Source organism: Mytilus trossulus, chromosome 4, assembly GCF_036588685.1.
Source record: "Mytilus trossulus isolate FHL-02 chromosome 4, PNRI_Mtr1.1.1.hap1, whole genome shotgun sequence".
Taxonomy (NCBI): Eukaryota; Metazoa; Mollusca; class Bivalvia; order Mytilida; family Mytilidae; genus Mytilus; species Mytilus trossulus.
The window spans coordinates 20,995,667-21,016,346 of NC_086376.1; the positions used below are offsets into that span (position 1 = coordinate 20,995,667).

Below are 20,680 nucleotides of genomic sequence, written 5' to 3' on the forward strand. Positions count from 1 at the left end.
TTTAAAAACAGATTTTCTTTTGTGGAATTATATTATTCTTTCGTTAACGATGACAGTTTTATCAGGGATATGTTGAACTTAATTTGTCATGTTTTAGCAGATGACAAAAATGGGTGGCCAAGAACTCAATGCAAAACTAATTGGTTTTGTCATTCTTTCAAGCATTTTAAGCTTGGGTAATTATTTTTATTGCAGACATAGATATATGCTTATATATTTTGCTACATCAGAAATTAGTGTCAATTGAATTTTCGCTTCTTTAGGTATCTTTACAAATACTTAGTTTAGATATGTCCTAATGAGTAATGGGTAGATTTATGTATATAAAGTCTTTTTAACACACACTGTGACATGAATTCAGTGAGTGAGTGATAAAATTATGGCATATAACATCTACTTCATGTTTATGGTCAGTACTTTTAATATTTACTTTAAAAGGTTAAAGTTTATTCATGTCATGATCATTCTTAGACTTAGTCCAAATAATTATGATGTCTTGAAAGGCTACTATATTTTTTTTCTTTGACGTCGAGGTAAGACGTCAAAGAAAAAATATAATAGCCTTTCAAGACGTCATAATTATTTGGACTAGATCATTCTATAAGTACATAATATATATGACGGGCACATTCAGAATGTGGCAGCGTTAAATTAGTCAGATGATGCTGAACCCTTTCCTTAAACTGGGTCAGTATTGTAACAGCACAAAACACTCTACAAAACATTATAAAAACCAAATGTCAGTCTGATAAACAGCAACAAGCAACAACCACTCAATTATGATTAGGGACAAGCACATATATATATAATGTGACAGAGTTTAATAAACTAGTTTTCAGGCGATAAACTTCACCCTAACTTTGGACAGTGCTTTAACAGTACAATATAAGAACAAACTATAAAAATCAGTTGAGAAATCTGTTGAAAATAGCTCAACTCATCAGATAGATACAAATAGAGGTACATTGTATACATATTACAAAAACACGGAGTTGCATGACCTAGCAGGGTACTTTAATAAACATCCTCACATCAAAAAGATGCTAAGAACAGATCTAAGAGTACTCCTTGTTAAAGACAGCTAGTATTATATTTGAATATTAGTTCAAAACATATTATATAGATGTTAAAATCTGGTTGGCTATCTCTGCTGCACCTACAATGCTTTAATAATTATTTTACAATCTGTCATGTGAAGTGGGGGTAAATTTCTATGTGTGTGTCATGATGTCACATGTTTTACATTGTACATTTTAGGGTACAAAAACTACAATTTACGAAAGAAAATTATGGTTGTAATTTGTTTATGTGTGTAATAAACATTGCTGCCATTTTTATACGACCCTTAAAAAATTTGGGGATCATATAATGCATGTAATGGTACATGTATGATGTCATCGTCTTCTGCGTCGTCTGAAGACACATTGTTTCCGGATAATAACTTAGGTTTAAGGTAAAGGAACAGTAAATGGGCTATGTCGCAGATTTTGCTACAAAATTGCATACAATCTTGACCCCTTGAACTACAACTGAAAATCGAAAAAATAATACATTTTCCTTTTTTATTTGCTGAAAAGTTGCAGATTGATTTCTCTTAATATGGGTGAACATTTGTATAGAAAGCATATAAAATCGGCGAAAAACCTTCTAAAATTTGTCTTAAAATCGCCAAATCTCTAATTCTACTCCATAGATTTTTCTTAAAAAACTATATATTGTTGACACATAAATTTCTGTTTAAATGATATAAAATAATTATAGGGTCACCGACTTCGTTTTTTATCTAATAATCAATTTGTTACCTTATTGGTAGTGAAAAACGTCAAAAATCAACGTTTTACGGCCTGCAACGCGATAATGTTACGATTATTTCGACGTTTTGTTGGATTTTTTCACAAAGACCGCAACTTTGAATGATGTATACTGTAAAAACGAAGTCGGTGACCCTATCTTTATTTTGCATCATTATAACGGAAATTTATGTATCAACAACATATAGTTTTTAAAGAAAAATCTATGGAGTAGAATTAGAGATTTGGCGATTTTAAGACAAATTTTAGAAGGGTTTTCGCCGATTTTATGTGCTTTCTATACAAATGTTCACCCATTTTGTAAGAATTCAATCAGTAATATTTCAAATGATAATTGAGATAAATGCATTATTATTTCGATTTTCAGTTGAAGTTCATCGAGCCAGAGCTGTATGCCAAATTTTACTGAAATCGAAGACATAGCCCATTTACTGTAACTTGACCTTAAGTGAATCGATCTTTATGAAATTTTTTTTAGAAGGTTTAATACCACATAAGGAAGGTTGGGATTGATTTGGGGGATTATGGTCCCAACTGTTTAGGAATTAGGGGCCCAAAAGGGGCCCAAAAACAAGTATTTTTCTAGTTTCAGGATAATAACTTGTGTACAAGTATTTCAATTGCTCTGAAATTATACCGCAATGTTCAAAACCACAAATAGAAGGTTTGGATTGATTTTAGGGCTTATGGGGCCAAAGTTTAGGACTGAAGGGCCAAAAAGGGACCAAAACAAGCATTTTTCTAGTTTTCTAGTCTATACAATAACTTGTGGGTAATTGCATGGATCTCTCTTTAATTGTACCACAATGTATCATATAACAAAAGGGAGGCTGGGATTAAGTTTTGGATTAATTGCCCAAAATATTTAGGAATTAGGAGCCAAAATAGGGCCAAAAAGGAGCATGTTTCTAGTTTCCGAACAATCATGACAATAACTTGTGTTTAAATGTATGGATCTCTCTGAAATTATAGAACGAGGTTCAAAACAACAAAGGAAAGCATGGGATTGAGTTTAAGGGTTATTCCTCCAAGGGGGTTTTAAAAAGTTGGGGGATTTTTTTTTTACCATTTTTTTTAAGGGATTCCTTTTTTTTCAAAATTTTTCAAATTTCGAATTTTGAAAAGTTTCAAGAAGAAATCTTCAATAGCACTGTATTTTGCAATGGATTTGTTAGATCTTTGATCACATTAATTTTGTGACAAAAAAACTATATAATGTCAAAAATTTAATCACAATCCAAATTCAGACAGTGTCAAGCTTGAATATTATGACCCAATTTTCCCCAACTGTTCAGGGTTCAACCACTGGGGTTGTATAATTAGCTGTGCCTTGAGGAGCACCTGGTTGTTATTTCTTCATGTATTAAGGACAATTTGACCCTGCTTTCACATATTTATTTTTAAGGTTATACATTACCAACATTTTGCAATCAAAGAAGTTTTGGTGGTAATTCTTTTGTGTGTGTGTGTAATGCATCTTACTGTGATTATCCCGAGGGTGTATATAAACGTGGAAAGTCTGTCTATGCACAATACCAGTCAGCAGCTCAGGGAGGAAGGCTCACACAAATAATTTATTACTTTGAAGATATGGCAGCTATCCAGTCAAATGGTAAGTAATCAATTGTGACAATGTGTCAAAAGTATCATAGTAACATTTATTTGTAAACAATGGATTTTTTTGAAATGATTGACCAAGTTTTAGTTTGAATCAATCAACACCATATATTATATCAACTGGTAAAATATTTTATCTCATTTCTAGTGTTTGTGCTAATACTTTGGGTAAAGTTCAATCAGCCTTTATTTGTATGGCACATTTTAATAAAACTCTTTTCTGTTTTCAGTCATAAAAGTGAATAAGAATGTGACCTACCAGAAAATATTTGGATTTGGTGGTGCCATGACAGATGCTGCTGGTATCAACATAGCAAGTCTATCTAATCAGACAGGAGACAATCTCCTTAAAGCATACTTTGCAAAAGATGGTAAGCAATTACGATAGAAAATTTGAGCTATCAGACATGAAAAATTTATCTAATCAGACAAAAAAAACCTCCTCAAAGCATACTTCTCTAAATGCTGGTTACAAGCAATTAAGATAGCAAATATATCTAATCAGATAGGAAACAATCTCCTCAAAGTATAGATACTTCTCAAAAGGTTAAGTATTATCAAAGAATATCGCTTATATCAGTTTAATGGTGAAAAGAATTCTTTCAAAAAACCCTAACTGATTTGAATAAATGATAAAACAAAGTATTGTAATGCCAACTTATATTTTAAGAATATTTTGTGGCAAGTAGACCATCTGTTATATAAAAAAAAACACTGGTCTGCCTCCATGCTCACAAAATGACATTAACTGTATAATTTGCATTACAGGAATTGAGTATAATCATGATAATATAGCCAGAATTAGGCGAGTGTAATATTTGAAAAAGACGTCTAGTTAAGGACTTTAATGCACCCACCTAACAAACGGCTATTTTTTTTTTTAAATGAAAAAATAATGATTAAACTTTGATTTTTGCCCAGTCGTCACAAAATCGTACGGTGCAGTTTTTGTAAAATTGACGTTTATTTCAGAAATTAGTTGAAAATTATAAAATTACGACATTTTTTTCAAGCAAAGGAAATCAGTTGTATCTCTTCTTTTAGACAGAATAATTTAAGGAATTATATTCTTAAAATAATGAAAAGCAATATTTACAACTGTAAGTCAGCATGCCTTAGCATTCCTCTTAAATATTTGACATTTTGTACGAAAATTTTCATAATCCTGACCTTTTCGGATCTACAATTAAATTTTTATTAAGTTCTTTCGCACTCTATCTGTTTTAGAACACACCAAATTACTCATCAGTTATCGTTTTTTCATTCAAGATCAAGACTTTATCTCAACATTTCTTTAAATCACGAATTTCTGTAATTTTATGATGGTGGGTAAAATCAATATAGTTTCCTGAATCCCTTATCTATTTCGTTATCGTTTTTTACTGAATATTTTAGTCGATTTCGGTGTACTTAATAGTGCTACTAGAGTACGATAAATCATATTTAAACGGTTCTATTTCTATCTTTAACTTCAGTGTAGCTTAAATATATATAAAATCGTCCGAAATTAAGATCAAATCAAAGTAAAACATAGTTTTTGAGTTCTGTAGAATCCACCCCTTTCTAAATAAGGAATCGTATCGGAAAATTGTAGAAAATCTTCCGAGTCTTGTAAAATTTTCAGTCCAGTTCACAATAAAACCCTTCCTATGCTAAAAAGCAAAAACCTATCCATTGATTGACACAGAAGCATGATCTGTCAGGTTTCTACTACAAAGAAACTATTTGGTTCAACACTTAAATAAAGATACAGTTGTATTGCCGCAGTGGAAAAACGGTATGACGAAGTTTACAGAAGACTGGCAGTCGATGAATATGAAAAAAATGAAAACATCCCATTTGAAAATACAAAATATCATGAGAGTTGCTATCAATATTTCAAAAGTAAGCACAACCTATTATCTTCTGTTTGTTTGTACAAAGACTTTGTACTACATGTACCAATTCTACCGACAAGTCTCTTCTCCTATATCGACGAGGGCAGTAGATCTACAACTCATTCTGATTTGACTGTTTGTTTATTTTGCAAATGTATAAAGCCTATAAGCAAGTAACACAACTTCATACGGTATCCTCTGAGGAGCAAATTCAACCTGTATTGAGTGTAACTACATATATCTCCTACAATGATCTGATTTACAAAAGAAGTCATGATCATTTTACTATTAAATCTTTAAAGCATCAAGCTTGCATCGCTAAATATTTGCCACAAAATTTGAAATCAGAAAGTAAAGAGCTAATAAATTCTGAACATAAAACAGCTTTTACTAACATTTCGACGATTAAAGATGACGTGGGTGTACACAAGGACGTATTCTGGTTACTTGGTCAGTTAACCGGGCTTAATTTTTGCCCGAGGATCGCCGCCGAGAAAACTACACAACATATTATCAACTTCATCAAAAACTAAAAATATATGGCCAATTTATAGTTACATGTATACAGCCTCAACAAGGCCAAGGTACAATATCCAATATTGTATACAGTAGCTCTATAATTTTGTCTAATGCCGTAATGACGGAAAATTACCCGTTTAAAATGACTGTGATATACAGTCTGTCGAATTTAAAGATATGAGCAGTGACTGCGAAACTGGTTGCAAGCACTTTATGCAGCTACTAGTATTTTACGGAAGCAGAAATACGGTAAAGTTGTAATCCGATCAGACGAATGTCCATTTTCTAAAAACATTTCACTGAATTATTCAATTGAAATTATGCCACCTGCTTTCAGAACATTTCTGTATTGTCTTTTCGATGATGGCGCATCTGTGGCAGTTAATAAAGCTTAAATGTAGCTATGGCTTAAGTAGAATGTATATTATCTTTAAATATTTTTTTTTCTCTTTTTCATTTAGGTTTATTATTACAAATGCACCGTATTTATGGACACACCTTTGCTATACTATTAACAAGTTTGACTGCTCAGGAGATTAGAAAAATTGAAAATGGGGCCTAAATTCTACATGGCATTCTTTTTCTCCTGGTGGTCAATACTTTATCCAAGACAATGTAGATCTACAGAAACAATAAAAGTTCTTCGGTATGACTTTGGTTGGCTAAAAGGCAACATCGGTCTGGTATGATTTCATGCAACTTTCTACAAGATTTGATCTGTTCATGCATTGGTATAGGTAAAGGGGGAGGGTTGAGATTTCCAAAAAAAATATGTTTAACCCCGCTGCAATTTTGCCCCTGTCCCAAGTCAGAAGCCTCTGGCCTTTCTTAGTTTTGTATGATTTTTTATCTTAATTTCTTTAGTATATTTCGAAGCTTAGTATGACGTCAATTATCATTTCAAACTAGTACAAATTTTGTTTAGGGGCCAGCTGAAGAACGCCTCCGGGTTTGGGAGTTTCTTGCATTGATGACCCATTGGTGGTCTTCGGCCGTTACCTGCTTTTTGAACGGGTTGGTGTCTCTTTGACAAATCCATCATGTCCACTCCCAATTTGTAATTCAATCTGAAAATAGCAGATCTTGTTCCGCTTTGAGCAAAACCTCTGCTGTACTGATAATGATATATGCCCATGCCAAGGCAGTTGTCTTTGCATGTATGGATATGTTGACCGATAAGAAGAATGAGATTACAAGTTAAAATGAAGCTATAATATTCCGATATCGCAATATTCCGATATCTAAATGGTCCAACATCCCATTGGTCCAACGTTTCGATCATTTAGGTTATACGCTAACGGGATTTTAACATAAGAAAGCCAAATAAAAGGTTCAATATTTAAATGATAACCTTGTCCTCATTATCACTGAACTAGTGTATATTTGTTTAGGGGCCAGCTGAAGGACGCCTCCGGGTGCGGGAATTTCTCGTTACATTGAAGACCTGTTGGTGACCTTCTGTTGTTGTTTTTTCTATGGTCGGGTTGTTGTCTCTTTGATACCTTCCCCATTTCCATTCTCAATTTAATTAATTAAAAAAAAAGCTTCTTTGTCAAGTGTTGTTTGAATAATTAGATATCTCAAGATACACGGCGGCCGACTAAAGTAAATTCAAACACAGTTTGACGTACAATGAGTGATCATATTTTCTTGTGATGTTTTAAATCAAAATGGTCAATTTGTTGATATAAATATACTAGTAGTGCTTTACTCATTTTAGTAATGTTAGTTATAGTACTCTTATCATATCTGATTTAGTGATGTAAATGAAAACGCGGTATGATCCAGACTCAACATATTGCACTACAATAATAAAAAAAAATCTGCCCTATGCTTGAAGCGGTTGGCAGGCTTTCAAACTAACAGGAGACCATACACTTCCTCAATTTTAATGTACAGCTCATCGTGGGACTTTTTCTAAACAATTAAAAATACGTCATATGTTATATTTTCCCCTTGCTTCAAATATTTTGTTTCGGATTATTTATATCAAATTTGCAGATACATGTACGTAAATACGTGTAATCAAATGATATGGAGGTATTATAAGATTTAGATCATGCAAACGCGACTACAGAAACATTTTTGTGACTTAAAGGTTGATTTTCAAAGACTCTGAGAGAAAACGTTACGCAACATGCGTTACCGTTAAAATCAACCAAAATTGATTAATAGTATGATAGAAATATATTTTCCCAATTGTAATACAGCATTCTTATAAAATTGTTTCGTTTTTGCATTTGTTTTGAATCGATTTATCTACTGGAAGTATCCGTGAATTGAAATTGCACCTATGACCTTTGACCTCGATTAAAAAAAAAATGCACCATAATTTCTTTTGACGACCGGGATATTTAGAAAGTACACATTCTTAGCTTTCCAGTGATATATAATTTAGTCATGTGTTAGGTAGGTGTATTAAAAATGTAAATTTGGCTCTCATATCACTCGCCTAAATACCATTGGCCAGTTGTGATTTCTCTACACATCCATATTCTTACTTTGTACATAATACAGGAATTGAGTATAATATAGCCAGAATACCAATGGTCAGCTGTGATTTCTCTACACTTCCATACTCTTACTTTGTACATTACAGGAATTGAGTATAATATAGCCAGAATACCAATGGCCAGCTGTGATTTCTCTACACATCCATACTCTTACTTTGTACATTACAAGAATTGAGTATAATATAGCCAGAATACCAATGGTCAGCTGTGATTTCTCTACACTTCCATACTCTTACTTTGTACATTACAGGAATTGAGTATAATATAGCCAGAATACCAATGGCCAGCTGTGATTTCTCTACACATCCATACTCTTACTTTGTACATTACAAGAATTGAGTATAATATAGCCAGAATACCAATGGCCAGCTGTGATTTCTCTACACATCTGTACTCTTACTTTGTACATTACAGGAATTGAGTATGATATAGCCAGAATACCAATGGCCAGCTGTGATTTCTCTACACATCCATACTCTTACTTTGTACATTACAGGAATTGAGTATAATATAGCCAGAATACCAATGGCCAGCTGTGATTTCTCTACACATCCATACTCTTACTTTGTACATTACAAGAATTGAGTATAATATAGCCAGAATACCAATGGCCAGCTGTGATTTCTCTACACATCCGTACTCTTACTTTGTACATTACAGGAATTGAGTATGATATAGCCAGAATACCAATGGCCAGCTGTGATTTCTCTACACATCCATACTCTTACTTTGTACATTACAGGAATTGAGTATAATATAGCCAGAATACCAATGGCCAGCTGTGATTTCTCTACACATCCATACTCTTACTTTGTACATTACAGGAATTGAGTATAATATAGCCAGAATACCAATGGCCAGCTGTGATTTCTCTACACATCCATACTCTTACTTTGTACATTACAAGAATTGAGTATAATATAGCCAGAATACCAATGGCCAGCTGTGATTTCTCTACACATCTGTACTCTTACTTTGTACATTACAGGAATTGAGTATGATATAGCCAGAATACCAATGGCCAGCTGTGATTTCTCTACACATCCATACTCTTACTTTGTACATTACAGGAATTGAGTATAATATAGCCAGAATACCAATGGCCAGCTGTGATTTCTCTACACATCCATACTCTTACTTTGTACATTACAGGAATTGAGTATAATATAGCCAGAATACCAATGGCCAGCTGTGATTTCTCTACACATCCATACTCTTACTTTGTACATTACAAGAATTGAGTATAATATAGCCAGAATACCAATGGCCAGCTGTGATTTCTCTACACATCCGTACTCTTACTTTGTACATTACAGGAATTGAGTATGATATAGCCAGAATACCAATGGCCAGCTGTGATTTCTCTACACATCCATACTCTTACTTTGTACATTACAGGAATTGAGTATAATATAGCCAGAATACCAATGGCGAGTTGTGATTTCTCTACACATCCGTACTCTTACAATGATAATAACGATAGTCCACCAGACTTCAATCAATCTAGATTTTCATTGGCCAAGGAAGATCTCAAATACAAGGTATTTCTCTTTTCAAAGTTCGGTCATCTGTTCCTTCAGTTAAGGTGGTACCCAACACTTACACTGAAATTAATTTGGCTCTTTTATTTTTCATAAAATTTTGTCAAAGTACTTACTTTGACCTTTTAACAAAAATATAAAATTTCAAAAATTTTGAACCAACCGTTTTGTCAGAAAAATTAAACTGGTTATATAGCAGTTTGACAAACACCAATTTTGATCATTGAGAAGCTTAATATTCCTTTTTACAACACAACGTAATTAAAACGTTTAGCTGACTTTACAGAGTTAACTCCCTGTAGTGTTAGGTACCACCTTAATAAGCCAAAGAGTTGATAGCATATCTAATTTAATCTGCTGTACATATTCCAAATTTAAAGCTTCTCTAAGGAATTTTCTGAAAAACTTACTGTCTAATGAAAATTTTGAAGTATTTCTTGCAGAAATATCAAATCAGTTCTTCCTGAAAAAATAAAGTGGTTACATATCAAATACTTTGTTCTGGAGAGCCAAATATCCTTAAAATTGCTTAAGCATTGCTTCTATTATGAGGGACTTAAAAAATTTAGATCACATAATTATTGCATTTAGGTTCCATATCTAAAGAGAGCTCAACAATTAAGTAACAGAACCTTACTTATATTTGGTAGTCCATGGAGTGCACCAGCTTGGATGAAGACCAACAATAATATGACAGGTCAAGGGACGTTGAAAGGTCAACCTGGTGGTCCTTATTATAAATCTTGGGCACAATACTTTGTTAAGTAAGTTTATTTTCAATTTTGTAAGAAGTATTTCTATAGTTTCTTGTCATCAAAAATGCCAAAAATAATTAAGAGAGTATATGTACATGCGACTTCAACCAAACACAAAATCATTTAAGGCTGTTTTCAATGCCTTTCAGTAGTTTGTGCAGGGAAGAATTATATGACTAGCTCAAAATGGTTTTGTAACTCCTTTAAGAGTAAAAAGTCAATCTCAGTTATAAATTCAACAAAAAATGTTTACATTTACAATTTTAAAGTAATACAATGTGTTATGATGACCAATTAGATAACTATCTTTTGCTAGAGTTTAGATAGTGTTGAATATATATGGAGACAAAAAAAACTACTAAAATAATATATAAAAAAATAAAGAGACATTTTAACCAAGTCACAAATATATCCTATTCAAATAAATTGCAGAGAGCTCCCAACAGCAACTTTAAATAAGACAAAAGGAATGACTAAATGTATTTATTGCAATGTTCAGTAGTCAGATTGGCTGGCTCACAGCACCAGCAATACTTGATTATTGAAATTAAGCACAGCAAAGTTATACTTTGTCACAAGGTTCACAGATAGTACAGAATTTATGTTTTCTCTACTGTTTATAGGTTTTTAGATGCATATAAAGAGCAAGGTTTAAAGTTATGGGGACTAACTGCACAGAATGAACCCACAGATGGTAACATTGCTAACTTCACATTTCAAGCAATGGGCTGGACTCCACAACAACAGAGAGATTTCATTAAGTTAGACTTAGGTCCTGCCTTACACCAGGCTGGGTATAAAGATGTTAAACTTATGGTACTAGATGATCAGAGGCTATTACTGCCATACTGGGCTGATATTGTAAGATTTTCTTTTTAAACTTATGTTAATTGTCCAAAATAGGTCTGATTTAAATTGAAGTGGGAAGATGTAGTATAATTGACTATGATACAACTCTCCACCAGAGACAAAGGGATTTTGCGAGTAAACAACAATCTCACCATATTTGGATTTCAATTTCGACCTTACATGTGAAATAACCAAGTCAGAACATACTTTTACACAATTCTCTCTTAAAAAAACCAAAATAGATCTTGATACAATATCTTTTCCACTGTTTTGTCAATGATATGTTGAAATTAGATACTTATCTATTCAATATAAGATATATTTACTGTATATCAAACAATTTCCCTTAAAAGTTATTTTTAATGGAAATTTCTGTATAAATATACTGTAAACAGAAATGAAGAAATTAACTTTATATGCATTGTAGACCATCACCATGATGGATCTATTTTCAACTTCTCATTTACAATGCATATGTCTAATTTCCTGCTTGCAAATCAGTAGTGTAATTGACATGTTGGAACTGTATATCAAATTATATGATAATTAAATCTTATAAAATCAGTTTTTTTTTCTTCACATGCATAAAAACAGACCCAAAAAAGAAATTGTTTTAAAAATGCTTTTGGTTATAGTTTTCTATTTGAACAGAACACTATAAGTTATAAAAAAAAACTGAAAATAAACTGAACAATTAGTAAAATATTTTAATTTATGGGATTTCAGAATGTATTGTAAAATATCTTGGAGACTAGGAATGGACACACATATAACAGGCTCATGATGTTATCTAGATTTTTATTTTCATCCATCCCTATTTATAAATCAGTAAACTTTTTAGGTATTAAGTGATCCAGGTGTGAGGCAGTACATTATCTGGTGTAGCCGTCCATTGGTATTTAGATGTATAGCTCCAGTTGGATCATAAGATCTCACACATAAAAACAATCCAGACTCCTTTATTTCAGGTATTAGGTGATCCTGGGGCAAGGCAGTACATTATCTGGTGTAGTGGTCCATTGGTATTTAGATGTTTAGCTTCAGTTAGATCATAAGATCTCACACATAAAAACAATTCAGACTCCTTTATTTCAGGTATTAGGTGATCCTGGGGCAAGGCAGTACATTATCTGGTGTAGTGGTCCATTGGTATTTAGATGCTTTGACTCCAGTTGGATTATTAGATCTTACACATAAAAACAATCCAGACTTCTTTATTTCAGGTATTAGGTGATCCTGGTGCAAGGCAGTACATATCTGGTGTAGCTGTCTATTGGTATTTAGATGCTTTGACTCCAGTTGGATTATTAGATCTTACACATAAAAACAATCCAGACTTCTTTATTTCAGGTATTAAGTGATCCTGGTGCAAGGCAGTACATATCTGGTGTAGCGGTCCATTGGTATTTAGATGCTTTGGCTCCAGTTGGATCATTAGATCTCACACATAAAAATAATCCAGACTTCTTTATATTTGGTACTGAAGCCTGTGCAGAACATATTCCTTTGTTACCAATACCTCCTGTTCTATTGGGTGATTGGGCACGAGCACAGAGATATGCTCATGATATAATTCAGGTTAGTCAGATTTTAAGATTTCTTTCAGATTGATGTTGTTGTCATTTATTGTTCCTTTCTATAGGCAGTTAAAAAAAAACCACTTGTTTAAAATCACCATAAAGCCAATTTGAGATAAACTTCACTACAATAATATTTTATGTTATTCACTATCATTGATAATATTTCTCTATAAATTGCAGTACCTATTTGGTTTTAAAGATGTTAAATTATTGGCACACTTTTGTATACTTTTTGTGTAAAAGTTTATGTTTATCTGAGTTTAAATGGAACTGCTTATGAGGAGTCAATAGTATTTGGTATGCAGTTCAGGTATTTACCTTTTTCAGGAAGACTATTTTACCCTGTACCTTAAATCATGGTGCATTGAGTTGAATGTTCTGCAAAGTTTACATGTTAAAGTATTGCAATTTTTATTTCAACATTAAAATTATGCTTTTAGAATAACATAAGGCAAAACATTTGTTTTGATCAACAGTTTATGATTTCCAGTTGAACCAAATATATAATAGCATTATTGACATATTTCAAAGCTGTCTAGAAAAAAAGATAAGTCTTATTGCATACACTATGACAGAAAAACTATTGAATTATCTGCCTTTGTACACAGAGGCTAATTTTTCGGTTAAATAAATTTCTAAATAAACAAACAGTTAGAATGAACACATGTCTCTTTTGTTAATACATGTGTATATGTATATTTTATTTGGTTTGAACTAGATGTAATAAGACTTTTAAACGCACTTCTAAAAAGCACTAGACTCAGATGGGCATAACAATTTTTATACCACAATTGTTATTACAATGTAGTCTGTTGTTTACTGGAAACAACAAAATTACTCATACAAAAATTGTAAGTGCCCAATATGTATACCAAACCAGCCAGGGTAAAATAAAGTCATGGTAAACATCTATTAAGAAAATAACTTTAAACATGAGCCTGCAACAATTGTCTGCTACAAGATGCTTTCATTTAGTGAAGGAAATATTTAACATGAGAATAAGATTTTTTACAATAAATTCATGTTTTTTTTGTTAATAACAGGATTTGAATCACTGGGTAACAGGATGGACAGATTGGAATATAGCTTTAGATATGAAAGGTGGACCAAACTGGGTGAAGAATTTTGTAGACAGTCCAATCATTGTAAATGCTGCCAAAGATGAGTTTTATAAACAACCCATGTTCTATGCAATGGGGCATTTTAGGTTAGTATTTTGAAAATTGTTTAAGAAAAATAACAATCAAATGACAGATGCGTAGCTCCATATATGCCAACAGGCAGTTGCGTGCACATCAATTTGGCATGCAAAAAAAAAATGGCAAAATAAAAATTCATAAATTGTTTAAAGGAAACACATATATGTAATCGCTTTTTTAAATGATGTAATAATATTAAATATGGTTTCAAAATTAAAGTTTTATTGGAGATGAAAAGACTTACAGTAACTTGCATCTATTACATGATTTGAATTTGTTATACTCTAGTGGTTTCGGGGCACATTTTACAGAGTATGGTTTAATTGTTTGGAATGCAATGTAGCAATTGACATTAGATTTATCAGTACCCTTCGATATTGTTGAAAATATGCCAAGGCGATGTGTTCGACAGACTACCAGAGCCAATCCCCCAGTAAACACGCCAAAACAGTATTGGAAAGTCTCATTATATTTTGCGTTCATAGACAACATGATAATGGAACTGGAGTTGCATCTGAAATCAGCAGAAAATTGCTTCTTTGCGCATTATCAGCTTCCTTGTGTTGTCAGTAATTTAACAAACGAACAAATCCCTGCATTGTTTGAGACATACTGAAACTGGCCTGGCATATAATTTGTCAAATTCAATCGGGAGGTCGCTCGATAGCAAACACGAGTGCTACTGCCGAGAGATCGCTCAGTGTACTACATCTGTTGAAAACATATGCATGATTAACCATGAACAACTACAGCTAGGTTATCATCCCTAGCATTACTGCATTATATTCATCGGGATTTCAGTTTGAATATTGACAAAGTAATAGAGACGTTCGTTTCTGCTAAGACTCAAAGAGCAGATTTTGGACAATTTTGAGTAAATTCTGTATCACAAAAATGTGTTACTTACATATTCAATTAACCATGCTTTACTCTATTCAGAAGTCAAGATTTCTAAATAGTTTTGCATTCATGAATTGTTTATAAGTCCTATGTACATCTCTACATGTAGCTCCTCTTTTAACCGTCCTATTACTGAAAACTGAAAAGAAAAAAAAATCTGCATAAAAGGGTCCCAAAATTTTTCCACTGGCTTTCCTCGGCAGTAGTTGCTTGCAGATTGTTTCTTTCTAGCTACGCCCCTGGAGGAAAAGCATGTAATTTTGAATAGATGTTTCTAATTATGAAAAAACAAGCTTATAAATTGCTGTTGAAATGGTTTTCAATTGCCATTACTAAAGGGTGCAATTCAGGTAATGATTTAATACTTTTCTAAGTACACATCATGTGCTGACAGATTCTTGTAATCAATTGTGTGTAAGAACTAAAGTAGCTGTTATATATTTTAGTTTTTTGAAATAATATTCCCTTGAATTTGACAGTTAATGAAAATTAATTCTACATTTTAAAGCTGAGTCATAAACATACATCCTGGGTGTTTTAAAGCACTATTCTTTTTACTTAGTGTTTTTGTAAAGTATTTTGTAAACTAAAGGTAACATTGACACTACAGCTTGTAAAGAAGAAAGAAAGAGATGGAAATTTGATTGGTTTACTTCCAGTGTTGGTTATTATATCTTATATGCAATGAAATGTTATGTGAAATTTAACCTCAACCCTCCCCCTTTATATTAGACCTAGAGGATAGAGAGCACTCAGGAAAGCAATTGGAAAAACTTTTGTATTCACCTACATATAATCTTAACATTGAGTTGATTGTGGCTTTGAAGAAGAATTTTCTTTTTATTCCAGTAAATTTATACCTGAAGGATCAGTAAGAATAGAAGCATCTTGTGGATCTTTAGAATGTGTGGCTGTTCAACGTCCTGATAATGGTATTGTTGTGGTAGTTTTAAACAGGTATTTGTAATTTTTTCAATATTTTAATTCTAAATGTTTATCAAAGAGAGGTTGACTCTCATGTCCTCTGGTCCATGGAGTATATGTTAGAGAACTGTAAATTCAGAAATTATTATCTCATGTCCTCTGGTCCATGGAGTATATGTTAGAGAACTGTAAATTCAGAAATTATTGCAAGGTTTTTATTATTGCGTAAAATGTGATAAAGTTGTAAACGCCATAATTTGAACTGAAATTTTGAAATGTTTTATATGATTTAAACAGAATTTTTCTAGAAATTGTATAAATTAAAATCGTACTTAATGCTAAAATGACAAAATCGCAATAATAAATCGCACATTATAATTTCTGAATTTACAGTATATTCATTCTAGCCTGTAAAATATCTGTTGCACTAATTTATTTTTTCTTCACACTAATGTGCTTATATTTGGAAAATGAAACCTTACTATGAATCTTTTATTGACTTTTTACACTATTGATTTTTTTTGCATTTGTAACACATCTCTTTATTTTATGTTCAACGTTTTAATCGAAAAGTCATTAGCCACTAACTATGAACTGAGTGGTAAGGTTGAGCTCCACAAATAGATCACTATTTTGAGCTTCATGATTTATGATAAGGGCGACAGAATTGAAATTAAATCAGATTCTTAATGCATCTTTATTATTGATTTTTGAAAGAACTATATGCTTAAAGCATTTGATTTACAATATGTCTAATTAAATGAAGGAATAAAAGTTCTAATAAAAAACTACAGTATACACCAGAATTTAAATCTTTTGTTAATTTTTAAGCTGATGAAAATGAGTGAACTGACATTCAATGAAGACTTTATTTTGAATATTGCAGGGATTATAAAGAGACAATGATGACAATTGCTGCTGAAGATAATGGTTTTATAAATCAGAAAATTCCTCCATTTTCTATTCAGACATATTTGTATTGGTCTGAATAATCAATTCAGTAAGAAAAAAGTCCCTTGCTTTCAAGTCAAACCTGCTGTTAAGGTCACTTCTATGTAGCAAACACCTGTCTGGTGACCTTCTTATTGTCTCACTGTAGTTATGCCTATGTATTTTGAACCTGAATTCACAGGTAACATCTCTTTAATATGTTTAATATGAGGTCAGTTTCAACTTGCCTGAAGGTTGACTTTTATATGTAGGTTTTATTGTAATTATATTTATTTGAGTGAACTAGAAATTAGAAATTTTCTCCATTTTGAATGAGACATAGGCTTATTTGTTCTGAAAAAGAAATATACTTAAAAATAATATATGCAGAAGTGTAAAAGATTGAAATTTGTTTTTCATGGGAGAATTAAACTCCTACATCTGACCACACTTATTTTTTGAATGGAATATTATTTGATTAAGGATAGCTGCAAGGAAGACACACATGTCATCCAAATACTACAATTACAAATGCATCGTAAAGTTTAGTCTTGAAATCATTACACAATCCCTGCCATGGGACCAAAATAACTTAGTAATAGAAATGTTCTTATCAACTGTACAAACATAATTGCAAGAACTTTGTTTAATGATATTATACAATCATTGACTTCTGATGAGGTTGATATAATGATTTATCAACAACAAAGATATGATATTCACTGAGGCCAATGGTTGAGGGTTAGTTTCATATTTCATTATATCAACTGAAATCAAAAGTCAACAATTGTTGTATTATATGACTATTTATTCTCCAATTTCTAGTATTTGTTCAAGATACTTTTAAAACTGCTATTTTACTAAATATTTCATGTGGTTTTGCAGTTTCTAACACCCGTAAGTTTAATATTCAATAAAAATAATACACAAAAATAATAAGAAGAGAATAAAGACATATAAAACAAGAAGAAAAAGAAAAAAAAAACAGGTAATTGCATGACGTCATAAACCTACTAGGTATTTGACATTGCCTTAAAGCTTGGAATATCTATATTAATTAAGGTACATGAAACCTGTTCCTAATACTTTAAAGTTTAAAGTTTTTTCAAATTTTACTTACCTGTTGCGATTTTTTCTGCTGTATTTTATCAGACAATTTCCTATACTTTTAATCGACGAGAAATCAGAAAATAAATAGTCATATGTTAAAGATAATATTGTTTCCAGAGCAAAATCAAAGAAGACCCACAAAATAAATACTTTGCTCATGAAAATGCACAGTTATGACATTTTGATAACAAAGATATTGATAGAAAAATTAAATAGGATATAATAAATATATTTGCAAAAAAGATGTTAACACAATTGGTTGTTTTTTTAATAAGATGTTAAATTTGTCTTTTATTAAATGTTACAATGTGGTTATAGACTTATATTGTACAGTTTTATTATTACATCAGGAATTTTAAAAACCACCACATTTCTTGAATAATTTGTTAGACATGTTCTTTCTGTGTTTTCATCAACATTTAAATCTGAGCAACCCTGTAGTAGTACATCAGGATTGATATTGTTAAATACCCTCAGTTTTTGAAAGAGGTCATTACTGATTAATGTGAAATGGACACAAGTAATAGAAATGAAAATGATCTTCTGTCTGGTCTCCACAGGCACTCACTGACAGTTGTGTCTTCAATTTTCTCTGTACCAGAATACGTTATTTTTGATTTGTAAGTTATTTTTACCCATTGTTTTTTTTTTTACATTTATACTGTTTTACAAAAGATGAAAAGTTTATAGATTATATGAACCACTTAAAAAGACCTTTAAAGGCTTTCCTTTAAAGGCCTTTATGAACAACCTCATTTTGTTAAGTGGGAATGTATACATGAATTTTACACAATTACACTTTCAAGAAAAGTATAGATTTGTTAGTCAGACTCTCTCATACTTTTGTAGATCAATAACTAGGTAAAAATTAATTTGAAAAGGAAAGTATTATGCTTTTTCAAAGTTTGTATCTTGTTGTGTTGACCTGGCAATTAAAGCCATGCTTCAGTTTTGTTTCATTTCTACAGACCACTAAACCTTTTGTTATTATAACAGAATTTTAATCTTTTGTGCAATATGTTATGCACACTTAGATCTTAAATTTTCTATTCTTCTTAGATTTTAAGTGAAATATTTATATAATGTAAAATTTATTTTATATGCTAATTTACATGATTGTGATAATTTGTTGCTGTTAATTATAATGATGTTGAATAAAAAAGAATTAGAAAATCCTATTCTTGTATCCAAGGATTTGTATAGTTATAAAACTATATACAAATCCTTGTTGTATCCTTGAATTTTTTGAAATACTAAGGATTTTCTTATCCCATGCATAGATTACCTTAGCCTCATTTGGCACAACTTTTTGTAATTTTGGGTCCTCAATACTCTTCAGTTTTATACTTGTTTGGCTTTCTAACTGTTTTAATCTAAGCATCACTCAAGGATGAGTCGGAAGAGTTCTGTAGACGAAAGGCGTGTCTGGCGTATCAAATTAAAAGCCTAGGACCTTTGATAACAATTGTGCCTTATCGAGTCATTTCGTCAGTGCTTCAATACTTATATAAAATATATTATACTATGGCTGTATCAAGTCAGGTATATTTATTTGTATTGTAGTCCTGTCATGTTATGATGTCATTTTAGTGTGGTATTTAACATTGTCATAAAAGCGGGAGGTTTGGCTAGACACAAAACCAGGTTCAGCCCACCATTTTTTTCTTAAAATGTCCTGTACTAAGTCAGGAAAATGGCCATTGTTATATTATAGTTCGTTTCTTTGTGTGTTACATTTTAGTGTTGTGTTTCTGTTGTATCGTAGTTCTCTTATATTTAATGTGTTTCCGGGTTTCCCTCATCATGACCTTCAGCTAGTATCAGCTCTTTAGTAGGGTTGTTGTTTCTTTTACAAATTCCCCATTTCCATTCTCAATTTTTATTAAACATGGAAGTACACAAAGAACATAAAACTAAAATGAATATTTGTGGTCATTATATCATGGGGTCATTAAAGAACTGAGATCGATTCTTTCGGGATGTTATGAGAACGATCTTTCCACACAACGGACCCACAATGTCAATTTCTAGATGTAACGAACCTAACTTTTTCTTTAGTATCATTTGTTTTAATGCAAAGCTATGGATGCGATCAACACAATCACCAAACTTTGAATTATTCAGGGACATCATAAGAGAAGTGGAGTGTGAGTTAAAGGGTAAATTAAGCGTATTTTCATTCGTCTTGAAGTCTGTCTCAATGAATGAATTATTTGCAGTTTCAAACCCTGTAAACAAGTTGATAAATGAGTTCATAATGTAATTATTTTACATACATGGAGATGTGGGGCGGTCAAGGAAACATCAATCATACAAGACTAAAAAAAGAATTTTAATTATAAAAAAGAAATGTCAATAACGTTTTGCTCCAGTATCTTACGCTACACATATACTGTTTTGAATGGAAAAAGATTTCTAAAGTATTACCAGGAACAGTTGAAAAAAGAATAGATAGGTGACACTTCACAGGCACAACGAATGGACAAACAGGTATTACATATCAATTCAAAAGTACATCAAAATATAACGAAAGAACACTAATTTGAAACATAATA

At 31.9% G+C, this 20,680-nt stretch overlaps 1 protein-coding gene across 1 annotated transcript; it reads left to right on the plus strand.

The window, feature by feature from the left end:
• The first annotated feature begins 90 nt into the window (after nucleotides 1-90).
• LOC134714873 (lysosomal acid glucosylceramidase-like) lies at nucleotides 91-19,189 on the plus strand. The gene is made up of 10 exons (XM_063576523.1): nucleotides 91-176; nucleotides 3,217-3,423; nucleotides 3,659-3,799; nucleotides 9,736-9,878; nucleotides 10,470-10,642; nucleotides 11,257-11,494; nucleotides 12,833-13,060; nucleotides 14,106-14,269; nucleotides 16,011-16,118; nucleotides 16,972-19,189. The coding sequence occupies exons 1-10, from the start codon at nucleotides 101-103 to the stop codon at nucleotides 17,075-17,077; spliced, it is 1,584 nt and encodes a 527-aa protein (XP_063432593.1). The 5' UTR covers nucleotides 91-100; the 3' UTR covers nucleotides 17,078-19,189.
• Nucleotides 19,190-20,680: the final 1,491 nt, after the last annotated feature.